The sequence below is a fragment of the Varanus komodoensis genome, unplaced genomic scaffold (genome assembly GCF_004798865.1).
Source record: "Varanus komodoensis strain SLA01 unplaced genomic scaffold, ASM479886v1 scaffold3, whole genome shotgun sequence".
NCBI classification, from domain to species: Eukaryota; Metazoa; Chordata; class Lepidosauria; order Squamata; family Varanidae; genus Varanus; species Varanus komodoensis.
Genome location: NW_025335761.1, coordinates 19,953,004 through 19,979,018, shown reverse-complemented (window position 1 = coordinate 19,979,018; position 26,015 = coordinate 19,953,004). Strand labels below are relative to the sequence as shown.

Genomic DNA, 26,015 nt, shown 5'->3' with positions numbered 1-26,015 from the left:
AATCAAGAATGTATCTTGCCTATATTCCTCAAACTATTGTTTTTTCCCTGTCCCTTTTAATCACACTTTAAAAACAGCACAGAAGTGTTCTCAGAAGTACATTTAACTATCAGTTTTACAGAAGCAATTAGGAGTTTCCTTTTGAATTGTGATAGGAATTGATGTATTTTTGGAAGCCATGTTTAACTTCTTTCCACATGCCACATTTTGTACTTATTCAGGCAGCATTTTAACGAACTCCTTCAAGAACCGATCTGCCTTTTGCAGTGATAAACTGGATGAATATTTGGAAAGTGAAAGGAAACTAATGGAAACAGATGTGGAATTCTCTTCTAATTCACTTAGTTATCCAGTGGCCTACCAGCTTCCATCCAAAAGCACCAGTTGTGTCCAAGTACTCAACAGTGTTCTAAAAAAGAAATCTGTTTCTCCACCCAGTGCTCATACGTTCAACCCTCTTTCTCTGCCTTCTACTTTTAGAAAGAGGAAAATAAAAACTAAGAGTAAACAAGGAACTAAAGGCAGGGTAAAATCCTCCGATAAGTTTGCAGTGCCTTCATATGTTCTGTCAAAACAGAAGCATAACTACAGCTTCAAGCTGCTTGAGCAGAAACAGAGCAATGATATAATAGGTTTATCTAAGACTCAGTTGCAGTTGATGGAGTTGGAGGATTGTGCCTTGAGGGATGGGAAGCCACGAACCTATGTTACTGAAGAACGAGCAAGCAGTTCTCTGGACACTTTGCTCATTTCTCAGGTAAGCTGCAGTAGTGACCCTTTAGTGATAGATTCTATTTAAATATATGTTCCAGATGGGGCTCTCAAATCATAAATTATTTTCTTCTATAATCTTTTTATCTGTTGGGCATGCTTAGCTGAGTTTTCTATGATCACCGTTTCTCCTGAATAATTAACCATTTGCAAAATTGTTAGGCCACTAGGAGATTTCTAATTCTCTTTCTCATGCAGTATAATTGGCACAAATAAATTCGTCATAAAACAAGAAAGAAACTTTTCCAACATTCCTGCACTAGGATTAATTATGGGTCCCTATTAGTGAGTGATTTGTAACTTCTTGGGCTTTATCACAAACCGACTTCTTATATTGTAAGCCATTCAGAGATGACACTGATGGATGGCCTATAAATGTCCTAAATAGATAGACAGACAGAATTCATGCAAATATGACTAAAACTGAACTTCTCTGTGCTAATTGAAAAAAATGTTTTAAAATATTCTTGATCTGAACTACTGTGGAATACTTTTTATATGTAAACATATCAACAGTTGGTAAAAATTGTTTCACACAGATACGGAAGCCCTGGCTCAAGTATCTCCCAATTCACTTAATTTCTTGTTCACCTCAGTGTCAAATGAACATGTGCCTTTAGCAGGTTCAGGTGGAGTTGATGGAACTGGAAGATTCTGCATTGCAGAATGGAAAGCCACAGAATTACATTACCAAAGAGCGAGCAGACTTATCTTTGGCAGCTCTGCTTATCCCTCAGGTATGGTTTTGAAAGAATAATTTCATTTGCTTTCCTCATAAGTAAACTTCCTTAGCATTAATGCTCAAGTTTAAAATAATATAGTGATAATATATACTAGAATTGTGAGTTTATTGGCATATATTACAGAACAAAGACATTAAACCTAGAAAATTGAGTAACAAGCTTTCTGTTTCCATTTTCAGTGGTGGTGTATTTTGGATGCTTCCATCAGAGTATACCTTGTGCTTCCAATCAAAAAGGATTTTGCACAAATTTTCTACTATAGTTTTTTCCCTGGCAAAAAGAAAGATGGAAGTATTGGTGGGAAAACAAAGATTTCAAAAGGAAGACAGGGCAATCTGGGCCTTCTTGTGCAATTCTTTGTTTGGAGCAGACTGTATGATAAAAGCCATACAGTTGAAAGCTCTCTCTCAAAAGGAAATAGAAAATTTGCCAAAAATAATATGCAGGGCAATCCTAACCCTCAGATCCTGCAGCTGGGGTCAAGTATTAGAATGGGGTGGATGTGCTGTTCTACTAGCAGAAAGGCATTATCACCATGGAAGGCTATACCACTGAGGGTAAGAAGGATAAGGTTTTACAAGAGGCATTTTGGAGCAGCTAAAAGAAGTTCTAGCAGGCTAAACACTGCATGCCTCCCCACCCCAGTGCATCTTATGACTTCATCAGCTTGAGCCAGTAGGGCTTTTACTCCTCTTCAGTACCAGTTAAGTTTGCAGTCATAAATCAAATACTACTTTTAGTGTGTTATGAATAAGAAGTGGTAGATAGAAAAGATGAAACATAGATGTCTTTGAAAATTACAAATGGAGCTTCTGTTAAAAGTTTACTTCGCATATGAGTTGCTATCGGTTATATCATTGTCTTCTGCTTACATGTGGAAGTTTCCATATGCTTCCATATATAAAATGGTTACTATGCATTAGTTTACAACTAGTATAAGTTTGGTAATTTCCTGGAAACATGCCTAATTCTTGTGAATGATTGAACTGTGCCACTGCACTAAAGCTAAGTGGTTCAGCTGTTTACTAACTGTTTAGGACAAAAATAAGTGTTAATTCCAAGCTTTATTTATTTATTTATTTATTTAATGAATTTCTGTGCCAGTACAGTAGCCCATAGCTGGGCTCTTTGCGCAGCTCATAATATAAAAACAACACAACATTCTAAAATCAATAATATTAAAACAACATATTCAAAACTTATTAACAACATAATCCTAATATAAAAGATAATATATCAAAATTATAAAACATTAAATAAAGCAATTTAAACTAAAATTGACCAAAACCATACATGGGATCAATTTTAAAACCAGGTAGCCATTAAAATCCATTGTTAAAATAACCAGACAAAATGCTAGCAGCATTTCCCAGGCCTTTCTTCTAGCCAGCATCTCCCTCACCTCCCTAGGGGATGGCTCCCTGAGAAGCATGTAGGTCAGTAGAGTGATATCCAGCCTAAGCTGCTGAAGGTAGAGCCCTCTTCAGGTATTCCAAAGAAGATAGTGGAATGCGCTCCCCAGAATGATCTGCCTGGCGCCGTCATTATTTGCTTTTCGGCACCAGGTGAAGACCTTTTTATTTAAAAGTTATTTTAGCTGTTAATTTTTTATTATTGTATTTATAGATTTTAATACATACAGCCGAGATAGGTACCAGTTTTTAAATTATTAATTTTTTAATGAATGTTGTGAGCCACCCCGAGGCTTTGTTGCGGTGGGGGCGGCATAGAAATGTTTTAAATAAACAAATAAATAAAAGTTCCCAGGGAAGCAGTCATGCACACTGACTCCACCCCCCCCAGCCCCCATCAGTGCGCTGTCTCCAGCTCTTCATTCTCTGATTTCCCCTCGTAGAATGGCAACATCTAAGTGGGATTCTACTGGGGTTCATCTTTAACAGGTTTTACAGTCACCCCACACATTTTACTTACGTTCTATTAAATATGAGTAAAAACTCCACTTACAATCCCAGTTCAATGCAGGAAGGTCGAGAATGAAGGGGTGAGGCTGAGTGCAAACAGGTACATTAAGTCAGGGCCAGCATGTGCAGTCTTATCCTGGACCCACTTCTGTCTCTCGTGTGTTCTCTGGAACATCTGAAGTGTAACTGGACAGACTCACTGTTTGCACCTGGTACACTCACCAAATATAGGATTTGTGCTGGTTGAGAACTTGTTGCACTCAAGCCACATTGTAGGAAGCTGTGCAGGTTTGCACAGCACAACAGTCCACTGTGGCTAGTTACCCACAGTGAGTTGCCATGTTGTGCTGCAATTTGCATGCAGTCAAATTTTCTCTAGCACATTCTGCTGCATCCTGATGAGACCAAGTTTAAATTAGACAAGCTACTATGTTGTGCCTTTGCTTTCACACAGTGTATATTGAAAATGTGTGTGTGTGTAGATACTTGTTTGGATTCTTCATATATAGATAAATATATGTGCATTCTTTCAGCCTCCACTCAAAAGCAAACCTATCTATGACCTCATTGGAAGCCAAGAGTTACAATATAACAACACTTTCTGCAATGTTGAGGATGTATGTGCTGATTTAGCTTTTGAGAAGTGTCAACCTACATGCCCCTCCAAGACTGTTGGCACATCTGACTGTCTGAAGAGAAGGATATCTGTATTAAAGGGAGCTTCTATGCCTAAGCAACACTTGAAAAGATCTTTGTGTGAGATTCTTACAAACTGTAAGGACCAAGAGGAAAAGGAAATGGCTTGGGTGAATAACCATAGCAGATGTAATGTGAAATGTAAGTCTAGCTGGAAAATATAGTAGCTACTCTTACTTTATTGATCTCAATTACACAGGGACACTACAAGATAGTGTTGCTGTGGGTTACCTAGTAGAACATGTTGAGTTTTGTTTTTTTCTTTCAATCTTTTCTGCTTTTATGATCCTGCTCACAACTGCACTGCATCTTCAGCCAAATCTGTTTCTGCATTCCCTAATGGTGGTTTTCTGGGGGTTTTGGTCAGGTTTTTGTACATTGTATAAAAGCCTTGGTCTGGAGTGAACAGACTGCCATTGAAGCACCACAAACTCTCCTGCTCTGCTCATCATGGTGGCAGTGAGTTTTCTATAGGATACATTTTATGCTCATTTCTTGCCAAACAAAATTGGTCCTAATCTGTAGAACCCCTGCTTTAAAGCCTTTGCAGAATCATTACCTTATTTCAGTGATATGGGCCATTACGTTCTATAGATCTATTTCCCAAGCCCCTTTGGGATTGCAGTATAGCATTCTTTAAAGATGTGTTTAGCATTGAAGATGGACAACTCTGTTAAGTTTAATTCCACTCAGTTTCTCATTTTTCCATCGGTAAATTCATTCCATTCTGTTTCTATATCTGTTTGTAATGTTTTTCAAAGTCTGCATGAAAATTATGCATTTTGGACACTATTTTGTATATATATTTCCAAAATATCATCCTTTCAAGCAATTGTCCCTGATACAATGACCTCAATCTCTGGGTTGTTCTGTCCCCAACTCAGAGTTCCAGTTTTTCACACTGTAGCAAATAAACCTGGAACTGGGTGTTTCTGGCTGGCCTGCTCAACAAAATGCAAAGCTGAAGGGTGAGGAGGCCAGATGCTTACTTGCTCCCATGCAGCCTTAGCGATGCCCGAATTTAAGGATAAGCCCTTAGTTGGTCCTAGTAACCTGTGAACATTCAGTGCATTTGCTTGGTTACTGGGAGAGAGCTTGTTCACTTAGGAAAAAGTGAATAATAGTGGAAGTCCATAGGTTGTATTGAGAGGAAAAGGAACTTATGGATTTCATAGGTCTTATCTATTTATTTGATTTATATTCCACCATATTCTTTTTTAAAGAACTCAACGTCATGGCTGAGCAGGGACTAGATCCCAGATCCTCTGAGTCCCAGTCCCGTGCTTTTAAGTACTACATGAAACTGACTTTCTTTTTTGTACGTAGTAGATTCCCTATTAAAGGCTATTGGACAATAAGTCTTATTAGTGTCTACTAATCACAAAAGCTATATATTACTTTCAGAATTACAGAATGTCTGCTCCTGAATATTAGTTACTGGGATGCTGTTGAGCTAATTTCTTTTTTATGTTTCACCTAAGCATCTCTCTGACCTGACCCCAATTAAAGAAATGTGCAAATTCGTTTTAACCAATAGCTGAAGGTATGCAGAAGGGTACCTTCTACTGTCCCAGTTACATGCATTTTGTTGCTCCTTTGAATGTCACCACTGTTGTTACCCTGCAGTGAGGTTTTCCCTGTACTGGTTAAGTGATCAAGTGATTGTTGCTGCTCTGGTTCTTTTGCCTTTCATGTTTGGCTGTCCTCATGCATGTGGTTTTTTAGGGCAGGTTTCTCACCCTTTGGGGTATTTTCTTCCATATCGGGGCTCCACAGAGCACCTTTCACTTCTGTGTGGGTTTTTTTTCCATTTTAGCTACATAATCAAGACTGAAGATGGGAAATAGAAGGAATTTTTTTCAAAAGAGCATCCCCAATTTATCTGATTTCTTGCTGTAATAAAGACTACACATTGCAATTGATTTTAATAACAATTTAAAGTCTAGGGATGTAGAGGGACATATATTGACTACAACTTGATGTACCCATTTCCTTTTACCTAGAGAGTTCAAAGGAAGTAAAATGGAACAGTTCTAGACTGAATATTTCTATAACCAACCTGTGGATGTGTTTGTGTTTTGCTGCTAATCCAGTTATTAGAATATTACAGTAGTCCCTGAGTTACAAACATCTGGGTTACGAACAACCCATACTTACAAATGCCCAGACTGCCAGAAATTCTATATGAATATCACAAATATCTCTAGGAAATGATGTAATTTGTTTGGTGGCACATCATCACTAGCCATGTCGTTCCCTAAAGATACAGTATTCACAGCTTTTCATCATGTTGCAGTAGGACTGGCAAAGTCTGAGGAGCTAGATCCTAACATGGAGAGGTTCACAAAGGTTTACCATGCAGTTACTGAGGCCCTCAGTTACTACAAGACCATTTATGATGAGAAGAAGAAAATGGCTATACAAATGACCCTTGAGGCCTACTTCAACAAAACAACTCCAGCGGTAGGCTCACCCCACCTGTCTCCAGTAGCACAATCAAACCCTGACTGTCCAGCACCAGGCACATCCCCATTTTCATCAGTTAATCTTAATGTTACCTTAGAATGTTCTAAAATATTTTAAGAACTGTTTCTTTTATTTGTTTTTAACAATATTTTATACCTACACATACATACAGTCGCTCGCTCTCTCTCTCTCTCTCTCTCTCTCTCTCTCTCTCCCTCCCTCCCTCCCTCCCTCCCTCCCTCCCTCCAAAGTACCTGCAGTTACTTTATTATTACTGTATTATTATCAGTATTACAATGCTGTATTGTATTTTAAGATGTTTTAGTGAATATGGAAGTGTTTCTTATTTGCCTAGAAAAGTAAAAAATATACATATACTAAGACAAACATTTGGCTTACTTCAACTAACATACAAATTCAACTTAAGGACATTCTCAGAAATGGAACTCATTCTTAACCCAGGGACTATTGGTATGTATGTATGTATGTATGAATTTATTTGAAGCATTTATATCCCATGTCCAGTGAAAATATGCCCTAAGGAGTTTACAAGAATAAACAATCAGACAGTTCCTGTCATCAGTTTCAAAATCTAAAATGACATGAGATACAAGGAAAGAGATTGGGAAGGAGCAGTGGGGTGGGTAGAGAAGCACAGTGGTAATACTAGATTCAATTGTCCAACCAGAGGCAAATATTTCAGTTAAAGTCAGGTTTATTTATTTATTTGTTAGGTTTACATCCCACTCTTTTCCCAATGAGCACAAAGTGACTTATGAAATTTTCTTCCTCCTCTCAATCTTGTTGCCACAACAACAATCTTGTGAAGTGGGTTGGGTTGAGATTCTGTAACTGGCCCAAAGTCACCCAGTAAACTCCATGGCTGAATGAAGACCACACCTCAGAGTGTCTGAGTTCCAGCCCCTCACTCTTAACCACTAGACCACGCTAATTATCATTTATTCATTCTTTCATTTACTTTTTCTATACCAGTTCAGTGGCTGGTTTGCATTGCCTCTGTTCTCCATATAGGCTGGCCGGCCGGCCGCTCGCTCGCTCACTCGCTCGCTCGCTTGCTTGCTGCAGTTTCTCTTAGTTTAGAGTGGAAGCCTAATTTGTTTCTTGTCTGTTTAAGCTGCTTGCTATCTTTGCTTTTAGCAATATACAGTGCAGAAATGGATCAACCTATTGAAGATTTCCCAATAATGTTAAAGGAAGAAAGCGAGATTGATGTAAAAACAGTTTATTTGCCATCACTATCTGCTACTAAACCCACGCAACATATGATGCAGCCTTACTCAGAGGTGGTTTTGCCTTTCAAGTCAGCCTGCAGCGGTATAAAAAGAGATCAACTGAGGATGCCTAAATTCAATCCAGTGGTAAAACAGGTAACTTTTGTTTACTTTTAAGCTTATCTGTTTAAATATTTATTTTCTGAAAACAAGCAATGTATTTGTCAGCTCTGCTTGTAATCCTTATTTAGAAATTGTTTTGCTTTTTTGTATACATTTTGGAAAAGATGAGTAGCGGGTGTTAGTGGGAGGACAGGGTGGTATTATAGGACTTGTTCATTCTCTCAGCATCTTACAGCTTTGGCCATACCTGAGTCACACAACACCTGGTTTTGTGAGGCTGCATTATCCTCTGTTGCAGCTCATATTCAACCCCATAATTCATGTAGCAGTGGTAATCAGCCCTTCTGCTGCATATGACCAGTGCATGCTTTACAAAAGGATCATGTTGTAAGTGATAATATTCAAAAAAGAGGATAAAAAAGGTAAAGGTTTCCCCTTGACATGAAGTCCAGTCATGCCTGACTCTAGGGGGCGGTGCTCATCTCTGTTTCCTAGCCAAGGGAGCCAGTGTTTGTCTGCAGACAGTCTCCGTGGCCATGTGGCCAGCATGACTAAACACCGAAGTGCACGGAACACTGTTACCTGCCCACCGAAGTGGTACCTTTTTATCTGCTTGCATTTGCATGCTTTCGAACTGCAAGGTGGGCAGAAGCTGGGATGGAGCAACAGGAACACACCCCGTTGTGCAGATTCGAACCAGTGACCTTTTGATCAACCAGCCCAGTAGCACAGCGGTTTAAACCACTGCACCACCTGCAGTCCCTAAAAAGAGGATATTTACTCTTAAAGGAATGACCTCTTTTGACCATCCTCTGGGCATTGAATAATTCTAGAGAAAACAAGGAAAAATAAATGGTGTGTGGATTCCAAAGCTCTGTGTTGCTCTAATTTGAACTGTTTGGACTTTTAGATTCAACAGGAGCACAAGTATGCTGTACCTTCACACTTTGAAAAGATGTGGTCATATGCTTGTACCTCAAAGTACAAGGACAGCATTGGAAAGAAAAAGCAGCAACATGGGATCAAACAGACACCCAGTTCTGAAAAATGTATTGGAGAGGTAAACTGACAAATGTACATTTCTCTCCACTTAATGTATCAGTACTAATTTGATCACAGAAATTATCCATGATAATTTAAAAGTTCCATGGAAGAATTATTTCAAAATGTTACTTAAGAACTTTCAGTTCAATAATGAGCACTGGTAACCTTGCCCTAAATTGTCTTGTAGCCCTAGCTAGAAGTGGGGGAAATTAATAAAGAATATTTTGAGAGAATGTACACAGTTAAAATGTTCAATTTATCTTTCTATATTAGGTCCCTTTTTGTTGGGAAAGCTAATAATCATGCTGCTCCTGTTCTTACTATATTTTAAAACCTATATGGGCCTGCACAAATGTTCTCGACTTCTCTTGCTCTTTTCTGGCTTTTCATGTACCCTTTCTATCTTAGGACCATATTTCAGATGTTCCTGAAGAACCTTGTGGTATAGAGAGTTACTCTGGAGGTGAGATTTGAAAACCATGCTTTTCTTAATAATTCTGTAAATATTACTATCATTCCAAGAGCTAACAAAACAGGAAAAAAGTAATCTTCATCAAACAACCTTAAAGCAACCTGCCTTCAGAATAATGAAGAGTAGTAGTCCAACCTACTACTTAAGCTGCTACACTTTTTTGCATTTTTTGATTGGGTAACCTCCTTAATAGACTGTGGGGATTCTATATCTATCTTGATTTCAGCAAAAGTTTTGACAGTGTGCCCTGTGATATCCTGATTAGCAAACTAGCTAAAAGTGGGTTAGCTGGAACAACAATCCACAGTTGGCCAGAGAATCAGACTCAAAGAATGCTTAACAGCAGCAGCTTCCCAAATTGGGGAGTGGGGTATTGTAGGGTTCAGTCCTGGGCCCAGCACTCTTCAACCTTTTTATTAATTTGGATGAGGAAGTTCAGGGAACAATTATCAGATCTGCAGGTGAACCAAAACTGGGTGGGATAGCCAATACCCTGGAAGATGAAATAAGATACAAGCTGATCTTGATAGGTTGGTGTGCTGGGCTGAAAAGAACAGAATGAAATTCAATAAGGACAAATGCCAAGTTCTGCACCTAGGAAAAAGAAGCCAAATGCTTCATTCCAAGATGGGGAATACTTGGCTCAACAATACTGCAAGTGAGAAAGATCTTGTTGTAAATCACAAGCTGAATATGAATTAACAATGTGATGCGGCTGCAAAAAAGGGCAAATGCATTAATAGAAGTATCACTCCCAAGTCATGTGAAGGACTAGTTCCCCTCCACTCAAGGCTGGTTAGACCTCATCTGGAGTACTGTGTCCACTTCTAAAACTACAGTTTTAGAAAGTTACAGACAAGCTGGAAAGGATTCAGAGGAGGACAACAAGGATAATCCGGGTACAAAGCCCTGTGAGGAGAAATTGAAAGAACTGGGCATGTTTAATCTCAAGAGAAGATTGAGATATGATCGTACACTTCAAGTACTTGAAAGGTTGTCAAAAAGGAAGGCCAGGATCTCATTTCAATCACCCCAGAGTGCAGGACACAGAATAATGGGCTCAGGTTACAGAAAGGCAGGTTCCTGCTAAACATCAGGAAGAACTTCCTGACTGTTGCAGCACTACAGTGGAACCAATTACCTAGGGAGGTTATGGGTTCTGCCACACTAGAGGCATTCAAGATACATCTGGACATCCATCTAAGAGTCCTGCACTGAGGAGGGGGTTGGAACCAATGGGACTCTGGCCCCTTGCAACTCTATGATTCTATGATAAGCTACTTTACATTTTAATAGTACGTTATGAAATGTGTCTTTTTCAGCATGATGGTTCTTGATTTGTTTTCCTACCCTACAGTATAAATAAACTCTTGATGTTATTTCCAGAAGATGAATCAAAAAATAAACAGGTGATAGTAATCTGAACACTGCTATTGTTTGCCTGGTAAATCCAACATAAAATTCAACTAGCCTGATTCTGCCCACAGAATTGCTCCTTCTTTTAGCATTTACTGAGAACGGTTATCAGGTTGGCCATGCTGTCATATATTTTGCATTGATTTACATATAGTTTATAGTTTGTATTGCATAACGTATGTTCTTTTGTTAAGAAGAGGTCTTGCTTATGTTTGATCCTAATAGGGTTGCCAGTCTTCTGATATGAAGGAATATGTGGGACTTTGGCTAAGTTTCTGCTGATAAAATTAAGGTCCTATTATTTTGCAATATTACATAGAAAAAAAATGGTAATTGTCTCTGTTGCAGAGTCTGATGTAGGAATCCCATCAGCAAGAACATGTATGTTTCCAGAGAAGTCTGCAAGTCATTCCAGTTCTACTCTTGTGTGTCCTGCTAGAAAGCTAGCATCAGAAACTCTTCGATCCAAGCTTATATCTACTATTTCAGAAACTCAAGCAACCACCATCCTTCCAGCTGAACCTGTATCTGAATCACAGGCTGTTGATCTGTCTCTTAAACTTTATCCTGCAAGTATTGTACACAGTACTACTAATTCAGTACCCCTTCAGTCTGGCAGAATTGCATTGCCTAATCATCCAGGGCAGGAGGCTGTGTCACACGCAAATTTCCACAATATTTTATCCCTTCAGATTGCTAGCAATTCCTTTAGTATAAGTGTTCAAGAGGAGTTGGATACCATGAGGCCAGAAGAAGAAATAGAATTGCACTCAGAAGAAGTAATTGTCACAAAGGCTGGAGTCATAGTGTCTGATACCATGCTAGAAGCAAATGAACTGAGAGCAAATCAGCCAGATAATTTTGAGGAGTTGAAAGTGAAAACACTTTTATGTGATAAAAATTCAGTTATGACAAAGACAATTCTAAAGAATACATTTGCAGAAGAGGAATTATCAAGTGAGACACCCTTGTTATATCCTGATGTTTTTCCAGGCATATTGTCAGACCATTCATATGTTAGCAGGACAGAAAGTGAGAAAACAAGCATGATTGGGAAGAAACAGCATGACAGACATTTTGAAGGTGTGTCAGATGCTGAAAACTGTTGGCAGACTGATCTATCAGGACATATATTATGGGAAAGCTCCACAAATCAACCAGAGGCTACACAGTTTAAAAGTACAAATAGAAAGGGCATAAACATTGCCCAGATGCAAAGCCCAACTACCAGTTTAGAAGCACCAGAGCAGATACAATTGATATTGATTGCTGAAGAGTTACAAGAAAACCAACAGACTGTAAGCATGAACTCTACAAAACAACAACAGGAAGGGACCAGACAGTCTCAAAGTCAGTGGGAAAACCAAAATGAATTTGAATTGCAAGGGAAGTGCAGGAAAGGGAGATGTGATTCCGTAGAAATGGAAAGTTGCAAGGGAAAAGAAACAAAAGAAAATGATGTTACCTGCATGAAGAATCAAAATTATGGACTAGGAAAGAAATACAGGGATAGTACTCAAGAGTCTGTACCAAACTCAAATACTGATGTTCAAGTGAACTGCAACACATCAAGCCATAAGAAAGGTATAACTGGTATTCAGGGAAATATGCAAACTGTTAAAGATGACCTTGTTCAGGCTATCATAGCTTGGAGCAAAGCATCCTGGAAATCAGCTGCTAAATGTATACAACAAAATCCACCTAAAACCAAAAATGGTTGTATCTCCATTGATGGTATTATTGATGTTACAGAAAATTGTGGGAAAAATGATCACCCTAAAGAGGAAAAGACTGATGGAATATCTGTCTACCAGACTGAAACACTGGTGAGCACTTAGATCTAAATTGAAAATTTTCTGAGAGCAAAGTGTTTTTGTTTTGTTTTGCTATAACTCAGCTTATTAGAGGATGATGGAAGTTGTTATGATCAATTGAAATTACTATTGCAACGTGTCTGGTAGATCCAACACATATGTCTGCCTGTTTCTCTTCTGGCATGTTACTTTCCTTAACTTCCTTCTGTGTTTCTTCTCACTCACTTCCCCATCTTTATAATCAAAACTAGCTGCTAATGTTTCTCACATAAGTTGGATTACATGCAAGTGTTCTAAAGAATATAATGCCCTTCATAACTGGTATGTTTATTGGTAGCTCATTTAATAATTATTTAGTTAGTAGTTTGTGTGGTTCCTTTCAAATTACAACTTAAGTTAATTTGTAGTTTGTTAAGATATACATTGAGATGGAAAAATCCCATATGTCTTGTTGTTTGAGCAGCTAGAAATTTGATGCTGCTTCCTAGGAATTTGAAAGTATTGTACAGCTGTGTGCAAGGCTGGTAATTAAACTAAGATACTTAGATGCTAGCTGGTATATTGCATCCTCCAGATAAAGAACACCATTTGGAAAGATGAGGTCAGTGCTGTTCAGATAGGAGAAGAGATCATAATTCCAAGAGGAGCAGGCCTTGGCATTAGAAGTCCCAATGTATAATACCAAATTAGAAAAAAATAAGTTGCTCGCACATCAACCAGAGTCTTATTCTGAAAGTATCACACATGGCAGAAATGCTATTAGAGATGGCTGAAAAGGACACAGAAAGCATAAATATAACAAAAAATATATTTCCTGTATATATTATTGATTCTGAAATTTATTTTATTTATTTTTCTTCAGTTATATCCTGTGCAAATTGAAAACTTCTTATTTTTGAGACAATGCTTAAAAGATACATGTGCTCTGTCTAACCTTTCTTTGCTTTTGAATGCACCTCTGAATATTTTATCCTTCAATATTTAAAACCTCTTCCTGTAACCTATGCTACAATTATTGTGCAACAGACCAAGGAAAGGATGACACTAACAACTAAGGCAGCAATCTGGAAAAGTGATAGGCCAGGATAAAAAGCTAGAGATTTATTGGAAGCTCTTGTTACCAGTAGCTAAAATAAATAGAACAGTAGCTTATATTTTCCCACTGCCTCTTGTATGTACACCTGAATGTGCTAAGGGGATTTGAGAGATTCAGAGAAGCCAAGAGAATGCCAGCAGAAGGCCAGACTCTCTAACTAGCCTGGTTTCCTAGCAGGGTCACTCACGGCAGAATGGTCAAAGCTGAGATACCAATCTAAGATATGTTTACCCTCTTCAGGAGTAATGGTCACATTAGCAGAAGAGAATGGATATCTCAGATGGTGATTGGAGCAGAGAAGCCTCTGAAAAGCAGCTTCTGGGCAGCAGCAGTAGTTAAAAATGACAGTGGTGGAAGATCTTTCACAAACAATGGCAAGTGACACTAAAACTATCTCTAGTTAGTACTGTCCAGAAGAAGGTGATAGTAAACCACTTCTGAATCTTCTTGCCTTGTAAACCCTATTGAAAAAATCCAAAATGTAACAAGAGATGGTGCCAAAAGATGAGACTCCCAAGTTGGAAAGCACTCAACTAGCGAGCAAAGAACAACTACAGATAGTGTTGTCACTATTGACACAACTAGATCGAAGACAAAAGGAAGTCTGGGGCTGAAAGTCAGTGCTTCACAACACATATAGTTGTAGCATGGGACATGAGAAATATGAATTAGGGCAAACTGGAAACCACGAAGGAAGAAATGGAATGGTTAAACATCACAGTATTTGGTGTGAGCAAACTAAAGCAGACTAGATTGGGACATATTCAGTCCGGCAAACACAAAAGTGTTCTACTCTAGAAATGACAAACTCAGAAGAGACAGAATGGCTCTAATACTGAGGCAAGATATAGCACAGGCAGTAAGGGGCTATAATGCAAAATCAAACCAAATAATAACAATCAGAATTAGTGGAAATCCTGTCCACATAACCATAATCCAAGTCTATGCTCCAGCAGGAGATGCTGAAGAATTCAAAAACCTTTATGCACATGTTCAAGAGGAAGTTGATAACACACCAAAACATGACATGTTGATCATACTAGGCGACTGGGATGCAAAAGTAGGAAACAAATTCTCAAACATTGTAGAACAATTTTGGCTAGGGGTAGGAAATGAAGCAGCAAAATTACTCATGGCATTCTGTGAAGCAACAATCTGTTTATTGCAAATGCATACTAAAAGCCAGTGTAGTGCAGGGGTTAAGAGTGTGCAACTGGGACACAGGCAATCTGGAGTCTAGTCACTGCTCAGTCATGGAACATACTGGGTGACTTTGGGCCATTCACAGACTCTCAGCCCAATGTACCTCGCAGGTTTTTTGTTTTTTTGTGGGGATAAGATTGAGAGGAGGAGGAGAATTATGTAAGCTGTCTTGGCCTGCTTGAAAGGCAAAAAAGGTGGGATACAAGTACAAATGGATGGATGGATGAATTCAACTTACTAGACATCTATATACATGGACATCACCAAATACAGAAATTAAATGGACTGAGTAACCAGAAATAGGAGATGGTGAAGGTGTATTATTGCTGCCAAAACAAGACCAGGAGCATATTGTGGTAGTGAACTATTAATATCAAAAATCAGAATAAAGCTTCAAAAGATCATGAAGAGAAAGAGTGCGAAAATACAACTTAACATTCCTGAAGATTTAAGAACAGATTTCCACTATTCAGCTTAATTGGCCATGAGCCAGAAGAGTGGACTAAAACCAGAGACATTATTAGGGAAGAATGTCAAAAGACAAAAAGAAAAAGCCTAGATAGATGACAGGAAAAAGCTATTGCTAAAGACAGAATAGGCGAGAAGCAAAAACAAAAATTACAGAAATAGGGTCAGAATCCTGAAGGCAAATATTCAGTGACTATCAGATAGAGACAAAAACGCCAATTACAATGACCAGTGTAAAGAAGTAGAAGGGAACAACAAACAAAAACAAGACTGCTTCCAGAAGATCCAAGAAATCAAAGGGAAATTCAAACCTAGAGAAGGAATGCTGAAAGACAAATTGGAGCATCCTAAATGACAAGGAGCAAATCTAAAAAGAGTGGAAGCAATATACAGAAGACATGTACAGGAGAGATGAAAGGATGACTGACTCCTTCAGAGAGAGATCCTATGAGGAAGAGCATGAAGTATTAAAAGTGGAAGCTGCTGGAATAAAGCACCAGAAGGATTAAAGCACCCAGAGTAGGTAGGGTAATACTGGAATAGTACTATTCCAAGACTGAATTCAGAGACTGAATCAATCCAAACCATGATAAAAGTATGCCAACAAAAATGGGAAACAAAACAATGGCCAACAGATTGGAAATGTTCAATATACATTCCCAAGAAAGGAGATTCAAAAGAGTGCAGCAACTATAGGACCATTGCACTAATTTCCCTGCAAACAAAGTGATGCTTAAAGTGGTGCAATAAAATACCACCTCATACAGAGGTGGTACAGAGAGCCAGTGTGGTGTAGTGGTTAAGAGCATGGGACTGGGACTCAGAGGATCTGGGTTCTAGTCCCCGCTCAGCCATGGAGCCAACTGGGTGACTTCAGGCCAGTCACATACTCTCAGCCCAACCTACCTCACAGGGTTGTTATGGGGATAAGATGGAGGAGGAGAGATGATGTAAACTGCTTTGAGCCCTTTGTAGGAAAAAGGCAGGATATAAATCGCAATATAAATATTGAGTGAAAAATGCCTGAAGTTCCAGCTGAAAAGGAAGAGGCATTCAAGACCATATTGCCAGAAGAAGATCTATACTTTATAGACCACATCAGAGCCTCTGACCATATGAATCACAAGTAGCTATGGGTGGTCCTAAAAGAAATGGGTGTGCCTCAGCACTTGATTGTCCTGATTTGTAACCTATATTGTGGACTAGAAGCTACTGTTTGCCATAGGAAAATGCATCAGGCAAGGGGGTTTTTTATCTCCCTATCTAGTCAACTTGTACACAGAATGTATCCTAAGGAAAGCTGGATTAAGATCACAGAAAGGAGTGAAAATTGATGGAAGACACAGCAATAAATTAAGAGATGCAGATGATACCATACTACTGGCAGAAAGCAGGAATGACTTGAAACGACTCCTGATGAAAGTGAAAGAAATACAAAAATAAGGACTGTAGCTGAATATCCAGAAAACAAAGATCATGACTACAGAAGTATTATACAACTTTATTGTCAACAATGAAGAAATTGACATCTTGAATGATTTTGTATACCTTGGCTCAGTCATCCAACCAAATGGTGGCAGTTGCCAAGAAATTCAGAGAAGACTGATACTTGGAAGTGCAGCAATAAAGGAACTACTAGAATAGATCGTCCAGTGTAAGGACATTTCATTGGAGACCACACCAAGATCATCCACACTATTGTTTTCTTGATCACTATGTGTAGCTGTAAATGCTAGACAGTGATGAAAGCTGATGGGAAGAAAATTGATTTGTTTGAATATGGTGCTGGAGGAAGAGTTTTGTGAATGGACTGACAGACAAACAAGTGGGTCCCAGATCAAATCAAGCTAGAACCTTCCCTGGAGGTAAAAATGATAAAACTGAGGCTGTCACAATTTGGGCACTTCATGAGAAGACTTCCCAGAGAAGACAGTCATGAAAATTCAAAGGCAGAAGAAGAAAAGGGAAATCATATGAGGTAGATTGACTCAATAGGGTAAGCTATAGCCTTGAATTTTCAAGGTTGCCATGGCTGGAATATTTTGGAGGGCTTTCATTAATAGAATTGTCATAAGTCAGAGACAACTCAGTAGCTTGTCTCTTCAGTGGTGGATTCTGTGTTGGTGCACAGTTTCTTTCTTATGTGAACCTGTTACTGCTTGAATATATGAAGCTGTCCTGTATTGATTCAAATTACTAGCTTATGTATTGTGGGGCTGACTTCTAAAACTAGTAGCAGCTTTCAGGGAGTTTAGTCCAAGACCTTCCTTAGCCCTGCTATACAAAATCCTTTAACTGGAGCTCTTGAGGCTTGAAGTCAAAGCAAAGCATGGCTTATGATGCTGAGCTGTGTTCCTTATGTCACAAACTGTGTGTTGAAAATTGCAAGACCATAGTCCTAGCATTTATAGAAGGTATTCTAGCTTCAAACCAGTTATGGGGATATTGTATGAACTGGACTGCATATGGATTAAGCCTTGGCAATTTTCAGTAACTGCTGTATAAACAGAAATGTGTATAGCCAGTTTCTGAGTACTTTGGTCATGATCATCTTCTATTTATTTATTTAAAATATTTTTGCCCCGTCCTACACAGAAATTGTCCCAGGACGGCTCACAATCATAAAAACAATAACTAAACAACATATATAATAACAAAAACCAAAATATGACTGTAAATATATTAAAACCAAGATAAAATTCCTCAATCCTTAAAATAACGGGTAAGTAAAAAGGTTTTTACCTAGCACCGAAAAGAATATAAAGTTGGCACCAGGCGAACTTCTCTGGGGAGCGCATTCCACAGTCAGAGCGCCACTGCAGAGGAGACCCTGCTCTTTCCCTCCTTCAAGGAGGGTTCCTGGAGCAGGGCCTTTTGCCTTTCCCTAGCACTACTGTTTGCTTCACTGTACCAATAATTGTGTTCAGATCATGGAGATGGGCACTTTTAGCGTTGGTTTCTTGCAAACTCTTCACTGTGAGCCTCTGAGAGCTTTAATAACTGGATTCACTGAGGTAGATGACCAAAAAATGCAACTGGATGCCCACCTTGTCTTTCTTCATATACAATATGTGCAATTATACATTCCTAGATGCACACGATAACCTTCAGGGGTAGGATTATGCCACTTATGCTCCAGCCATCTTTTGACTCATTTTCATTGTCTAGAGCCCCCCAGTAAACCAAGAAGCCCTGTAAGAGTGATAGTGCTGAAGAGGACACTTGAGCAATTGAGTTGATGACCTGTTGCACTTTGCCATTCCATAGTATGACAAGGATTCCAAGAAATTGCCAGCTCTGGCTTCTGGAAAACTCCTAGATTAGAAAGTAGTATGATTTTGATAGTGGGATGATTGTCACTCTCAATATGCAGACCACTGTTGTATGGCGCGATTTTACAGACGAGACCAGAGACTGGTTGGAATTATCGAGAGGGATTTATTTACCTGCCGGCAGGGACCATGCACTCGTGAGAGTGTGGTGCTGAGCAGATCGAAGGCAGGATTTTTATACTCTTTTACACGGACGGCTATGCAGGTGCTTGAATAACAGCGAACAATAGGGGAAATCCACTGAGCTACATTCGCACACATTTTTTTATGCTAAAGCAAGCAAGCGAGTGTACAGGGCGTGACGTTATGCTGGAGCATAGCAACAAAGGCTGCTTTGTGGTCAGCCTTGCCTAGCGTGCACATTCGTTGGGGTTCTTGTTCTTACGCGAACAGGACACTCTGATCATGCTTCTTACCTGTGACGAGCCATGCCCTAGCTGCATGCTCGATTAAGAGGGGGGTTACAACAACCACCACTCCCATCTAGAGGTAGAAGTCAAAACAAGGGTATACCCTGATCTCCCCAAAGAGCCAATGACATTCTGAGGTGGCCCCATGGTTGTCATAAAGGGTATGAAGCCCTGAGTGGTCATCGCAAGACTGTTACAATGGATGTTGAAGCCCACAAGACCAGAGTCTTGCCACAGGTGGTTTGGTCAGGAAAGTCCTCATAGTTTATCCCAGGGTGGAGGTGGTTCCTGGCGAGTAAAATGGAAGAGTAACTCCCCCAGCTTTTTAGTCTGGTCTGGCACTATACTGAATTACCAGGAGGGCAGAGCTGAGACAGGTCTGCACCACTCAGTTCTTAGTAATCTATGCCAGGTCAGTTCCCTTATTCTTGATCATATAGATGAGTGATATCTTATTAGGAACTGAGCTAGTATTCACAAGTATCATGTTTACCCCAGAGGGTACTGTACCCAGCGCATCAGGAACCAGCAGAATGGAGAAAAAGCAGAAGAGAGTGCTCTCTCCCTCATTATGCCATGTTATCCCTCCCTTGTAACAACTAAGTAAGGTTGTAATCATAAGCACATTAGACAGAGAAAAATTCTGCAACTACAAGCATGCACCAGTTTTGTCTCAATATGCATAGGATTGTGACTATAAAAATTATGTAACATTCACCCCCCACCCCATCCACATGCCTACCACAACAATTAGTTAAGCCCAGTTGCCCATGAACAGGTAACTGCATTTATTTTATTTGTTGAGATTGTCACTCTTGCCTGCAGCAGTCTGAACTACGGAGGAGTAAGCCAAAGAATGTGGCACCAACCCTTGCTTCTTATCGCCTGACACATACAGCAAATGAACAGCGTCGTCGTAGAGAAATTAAGGAACTCTTTGATAAATTGAAGGTGGTTCTGGGATTGCACACCTTCCCCAGAGTCGCCAAGCGTATCCTCCTCAAGCAGGTAAAAGTTCTACAGTCAAGACATAGTATGGAAATTCCTCTTTGTTCATAGGAAAGTTACTGCATTCTTACAGCAGCAAAAGTCTTATTAATCTGGAGATGATTAATGTTATACTGGGGGAGGGGGAGCAGACATCTACATAAAAACTAAGCAAAAACTTAAGTGCTAGAGCTAACTCTGCTCCAAGTTGGACTATCAGACTTGAGATAAATCTATCTACTTTAGTTTCCTTTGTCTGAGTAACTTAGCTTCATAACTACCATGGTTCATGCCTGAACTTATCATCTCCATCTGTACTGTTTTTCTAGCTTGCCTTTCCCCTCACTAGCTGGAGCTTACTCTCTCAATATATTCAAGTGCCTTGCTTTCTGATTATAGTAGAAGCAACTGACTTGTTTCTAGAATGCTTGGCTATACCTTTGTTATAGCATATAGTACTGAAATCTGAAAATAACCTCATAGTCTCTTTTCAGGCTGTTGAAGAGATCCAACGGCTAATTGATCAGGCAGCTGAATTGACGAGTCAGAAGCAGTTATTACTGCATGAGAAAGGCACCCTAATTCATAAAGTATCTGTACTTTCAGGTGAGGTGATTTCATGGGTAGATTTATTTTAAGGCAAAATAAATATAAATTTGAAGAAAGATTTCCTGCCATGTAGGGACACCAGGAGGTTCAAACTGAAGGGTGCTGGTGGGAGGGATGGTTCATATAGAACACTAAGGGCTAGAATTTCAAAGAAATGAATAAAGTACTAAGTTGTCCAACTGGTTAATTAGTTCAGATGGGCCCATTTGAGCCATATATGCTGGAAATGCTATAAATTCTGTGTTATTAAGTATTAGGTTTTTGCACTAACTTGTTCCCTTACTACTATTCAAAGAACTTGAATAGCCAAATGTGAGAGAAATTTAGTACTCTTGCTTTCTCTATAGGCAAGCCACAGGAGGTGATCTTGAAGAAGCTAGACTACATTTTAGCAAAACAAAAAACAAATATACAGAAGAATCAGGAAGAGCAAGTAGAATCTATGAAGACTGCTAAAACTACGGGAATTACTAGACTTTCTGTGGAACAAAGTCCCTTTTCTTTTTCTAGAGAGATGAAACAAATTATGTCCAACAGGCATTCAGAACCTTCAGTACTTTTTAGAAAAAGTGGTGCTACAGGTAAGCTAGGTGAAGAAATATTTAGTTGCTGTTTTCATAAAGGGAAAATCCCAAGCTTCAGTGTATTCTTGGAAACATTGCAATTGCAAGCACAGGACTCTCTTTTTTATTCTTTTCTACAACTGGAATCACAACATGCTAAGCTACCAGGGAGGTAAACCCTTCTACTTCATTTGGCTGGAACTCCTCTCAAGGATAGCCAGCTGAATGTGCCTCACCACCAGCCCACCTGCAGTTGGGATGGCTACAGGTACAGGGGCTGTTTTCATATTGGCCTCATTATGAGAGGAGGTTCAACCAAATGTGCTGCACCACATCAAGCAATGGGTGAAGTAGAGCTGGAGGGGGGCACACTTCCTTTCACTGTCTTGCAAGACCGTGAAACAGAAACACTTGCTTCTCCCCTCCCCGACCCCACTTAGCAAGCAGCTTGCCAAGTAGAAGAGGCACTTTCTTTTGTCTCTCCTCCCCCATTACTCAGCTGCAGCATGACCCAGATAAGCAGAGCTACAGTTGAGCTGTGGGATGGGCTGCCCCATACTGGGTTTGGAAACCCAGCACAAGAAGGTTCATGGAACCCAGCCCTGGGTTCCCTGCCCAGCATCATGTGGGAGTTGGAGTATGAAAGTGTGGGGGGGAACTGGAAGGGAGGGAGATGGCAAAAGAAGTGAAATTTTGGAATGGGGCAGACAAGAAAAATGGGAATCATAGGAACACCAGAAGCTGCCATCTGAGTCAAACTGTTAGTCCGTGTAACCCAGTATTGTTGACACTGACTGGAAACAGCTTTCCAGAGTTTCAGGCAGAAGTTTTTCCAACCCAACCTGGCAATTCCAGATTGAACAAGGAACCTTCTGCATGTAAAGCATGGCTGAGTCATGAGGGCAAGTATATGTAATAATGTCTCTGAAAAAAATGTCTTCAGCCATAAAGAGATGGCCAATTCTCAGCCATCATGAAATTCTAGTATGCAGTAATGAAACCAAGCCATTCCAAGAAGAGGCATTTCTGCCTTCCTCCCAGGAAAAGCAAGATTAGAGCTGCACACACATACCTGGGGAAGAACAAGCTGCTGGCTGTTCCCCAGGAGATGCTGAAAGATCTCTCCTTAGAGTGAACAGTTGCACAGGCTGAATGTGCAGCATGTTGCACAAAGTGCATTGTCACTGATTTGGCCCCACAGCATGTAAGAGATTTCTTCTTTGCGGTTAATTCTTTAAATCATCAGCACTTTTTATTTGAGGATTTAGATTTATTTTGAATTCCTGGATGAGAAAAACGAATTCCGTACCCAGAGAACCCTCAGACTTCTATTTCTTGAACAGTAGCCTGACATGCCATGTAAGAAACCCATTTGAACAGGGTAGACTTTTGAAAAGTAGTATGATATAGCATAGCCGTCTGCTTTTCAAGAAAAATATTCCATTAGTATGCCCAAGCATTTAGTAGTTCCTAAAGTACTTCACTGAATGCTGATTCCTGTCTTGCCAGCATTCTAAAAAGTGGGCAGACTTGAAACTTGGAATGGTCTTTGGTCTTTTACTAGAACTCCAATATCTTCCAATGTCTGTCTGGTGCAAAAGACATGCTTAAAATTAAGAATTCTGATCCCAGAATTTTATTTCCAGTACAATATCTGAAAAGTGCTCAGTTATTGCATATTCAGTTATCCCAAATGTTTCTTCAACAGTAAAATTTAAGGCAAGGTGGGGGCAGCATTTTATTGCTGATTTTGTGAAACAGCTGGTGGCCAGAAATCCTTATTGATCTATTTCAAGTCTGTCAGAGATCCTGCAGTAGATCCAGATTTACTTTCTGTCAACTCCCTGTTCTAACAGATTTTGCTTTATTTGGCCTTGCAGAAAATAAGGAGCCGATGATGCCAAGGATAGTAAATGTGAGGTCACTAACTGCTGAAGGGGAAAGACATTTAAGCCTGGATGTCAGAAAGAATTATGATGTGATGGAGGATGCTGATCTCCAGACAGATTATTCTTTCTCGCAGATAGAATTGCAGGAAATGGCCAACCTTCAGCCTGGAAAAGAAGCTGGAGCTGGAGAAAGACATCTTGTTGGAACCATGAAGCCTTTTGCTGGAGAAAAAGAAAACTTTTTTCCACAGATGGTCTCCAGCTTCAAGGGATTCCCAGGATCCTCTATGACCAAATTCTACACTAAAGAATTAGCTGGAAGCCAGGCAAAATTAGAAGAAATGGACAAAGAAGGAGAGAGGCAAAAGTCAAAGGATTCTTTATTTCAAAAGGTGCAGGATAATGAATCCAAGGGCTCTGGATTAGAAACGGAACAGCAAAATGAACCCTGTATGATGCATGACACAGTAGTGAGTGCAAATGCCTTAATGGAGATAGAGGAGAATGATGAAATTCTTACATCACTTCTGAATGAAACAGCATTTCTCAATAAGAATGATAATATTTCAGATGTATCAAAGTTTCCTAAGTCCTTAAGCTCAGGTTTTTCTTTAGAAGATACGGAAAGCTGCAGAGCATCAACTACTGAAGGCTCTCCCTTTCATTTTGGCACATTGAGTGGATGTTTTAAGGACTTCTCTATTGTGCAAGGAAGTAGTGATTCTGTAATTCCACTCCTCCTTCACTTAGAAAGTGACAATCCAGATACCTTGGGAGAGCCTTCATCACCATCAGATGTTTCGACATTCAGGCCAGACTCTGAAGTGAAGGACCAGAATCCTAACCTTTCAACAATAACTAGTTGTAGAAATCTTAAAAATATAAAATGTCGAACAAAGGCCACATATACATCACTTCCCAGTCTGCAGATGAAACCTCATCACAGTGACATCATATGGAAGCCCATGCCCAAACTGGCATTGTTTGGATTAAAAGATGCAAACTTTGTATTAGATTCTGAACAGAATACTAAACTGAGGCCTTCATTGGCACAAAAATGACATCCACTTAATTAAAAGTCAGTCAGCCATGGTCAGGACTATAATGTAATCACAGGACTATAACCCACAATTACAAAATCAAAATAACTCTGTAGCTGTATTTCCAAATTGGCAAATGCATGCACTTTATTTAGCAAATGCATGCACTATCTTCTTAGAAGCTTTCAAAACGAACATGGAACTGTAATCTAGTACACTTTTAGCAGTGGATTCTTTGCATGTAACTAGCTGATTCAGGGTAAGTTTCATCTGCAGTAAAATTATTTGGGTCAGCTATCTCTTTGGGTATCATGACTTGATCGAGGTACTTGATAACTTGTATTTCTTTGAAGTAATGATTTTAAAAGAACTCTTTTACATGTACTCTTGGAAAGTGGAAATAGTTTAATGGTTCCAGTTGTTTTCTACCAGAGTGACTTCTAATTTGATGTCTCATTCCCCTGTTCATTTTTGGATTAATTTTTTAGATGTTTTACTAAAGCTATTTGTCAGTCCTTCCTCTCTGCAACTATCAGTTTTTTTACTGCAACTGAAAGATAAGCACGAATCCATCTACATATTTTCTCAGTACAGCAAAGATCTACTCAGGACCCTTATGTTTTAAGTTGTGAGCATTTGTACATCCTCTCTTATCTATTGCATATCAGTTCACACCCACATGGGAACCACTTCCCCCATGTGGCATATGTGGCTATTGCACACTGTGGTGGTAATGTTTTGAAATACCTCAACTATGCAAGCAGAACAAATTATGTGTGTCCCTCCTTCACAGTTGACACCCTCCAGTAAGGAAGGCAGCACCTAGGAAGGAAAGAGCTACATGGTTGGCTCTACTCACATGGTTGCAGTATGTCCCACCAGCATGGGAAGTAAAGGTATGTCTTAGGCAGCTTGCACATGCTGGTGGCTATATGGAAAGAACTACATTTGATTAGTTTCAGTACACTCTTGCCAAACTTTGCATGAAGTAGTACATTTCAAATACTTGGGATCAAACTGTTCAGCAGTAATTTTATTTGTAAGATGTTGGGTCTTTCTAATTGATGACCAAGAAACTATACAGAGGCTTCACTCATAAGCTTTAAAGTATAAAAATAATTTTATAGTTATGTACACACTTTGCATGAATGAAACTCCCACGCAGTACACAGAGGTAAGTTTCTTACCATAAACATAAATATGAATTATGAAAATGGGATACTTCTTAAAAGAGAAAATTGTTGTAAAAAAAGCATTGGATCTGAGAAATAATGGTGCTTTCATAATTCATACTAATAAATGTGAATACTTGTTGATATTTCACACCTGAGATGCTAAATCAAAACAGAATTTTCCTTTTTTTTAAAAAAAGAGAATACATTCATGTTTAGTGCCACAGTTCCAGTAGCATCAACCTTGATTGTATAAAGGATATCTAGCAGTTTGGAGGATTGGGGCAAATTAGGTGCTAAATAAATAAATAAATGGAACAAAAACAAAGACAGTCAACATATTCTCTTTAAATTGCATGGCTGAGGATAAATCTGTCCTAATGAACATAAGAATTGAAAGAATAAAGCCACTGTTCCAAGTCTGATTTGCCACCCCGCCTGTAGTGCAGGAAATTATTCAACGGAGGAGGGAAGTTTTAGCAGTAGTGTTAACTGTATGGTGAATTATCCAGCTGGCACAGAAGTTGTAGACATGACAGTCTTACCT

At 39.3% G+C, this 26,015-nt stretch overlaps 1 protein-coding gene across 1 annotated transcript; it reads left to right on the top strand.

Annotated features, from left to right (window-relative positions):
* The first annotated feature begins 178 nt into the window (after positions 1–178).
* LOC123026294 (MAX gene-associated protein-like) lies at positions 179–25,300 on the top strand. The gene is made up of 11 exons (XM_044435731.1): positions 179–757; positions 1,395–1,508; positions 3,970–4,273; positions 7,757–7,986; positions 8,864–9,013; positions 9,406–9,460; positions 11,234–12,711; positions 20,034–20,216; positions 20,690–20,801; positions 21,152–21,385; positions 23,248–25,300. The coding sequence occupies exons 1-11, from the start codon at positions 179–181 to the stop codon at positions 24,315–24,317; spliced, it is 4,509 nt and encodes a 1,502-aa protein (XP_044291666.1). The 3' UTR covers positions 24,318–25,300.
* The last annotated feature ends 715 nt before the right edge of the window (positions 25,301–26,015 follow it).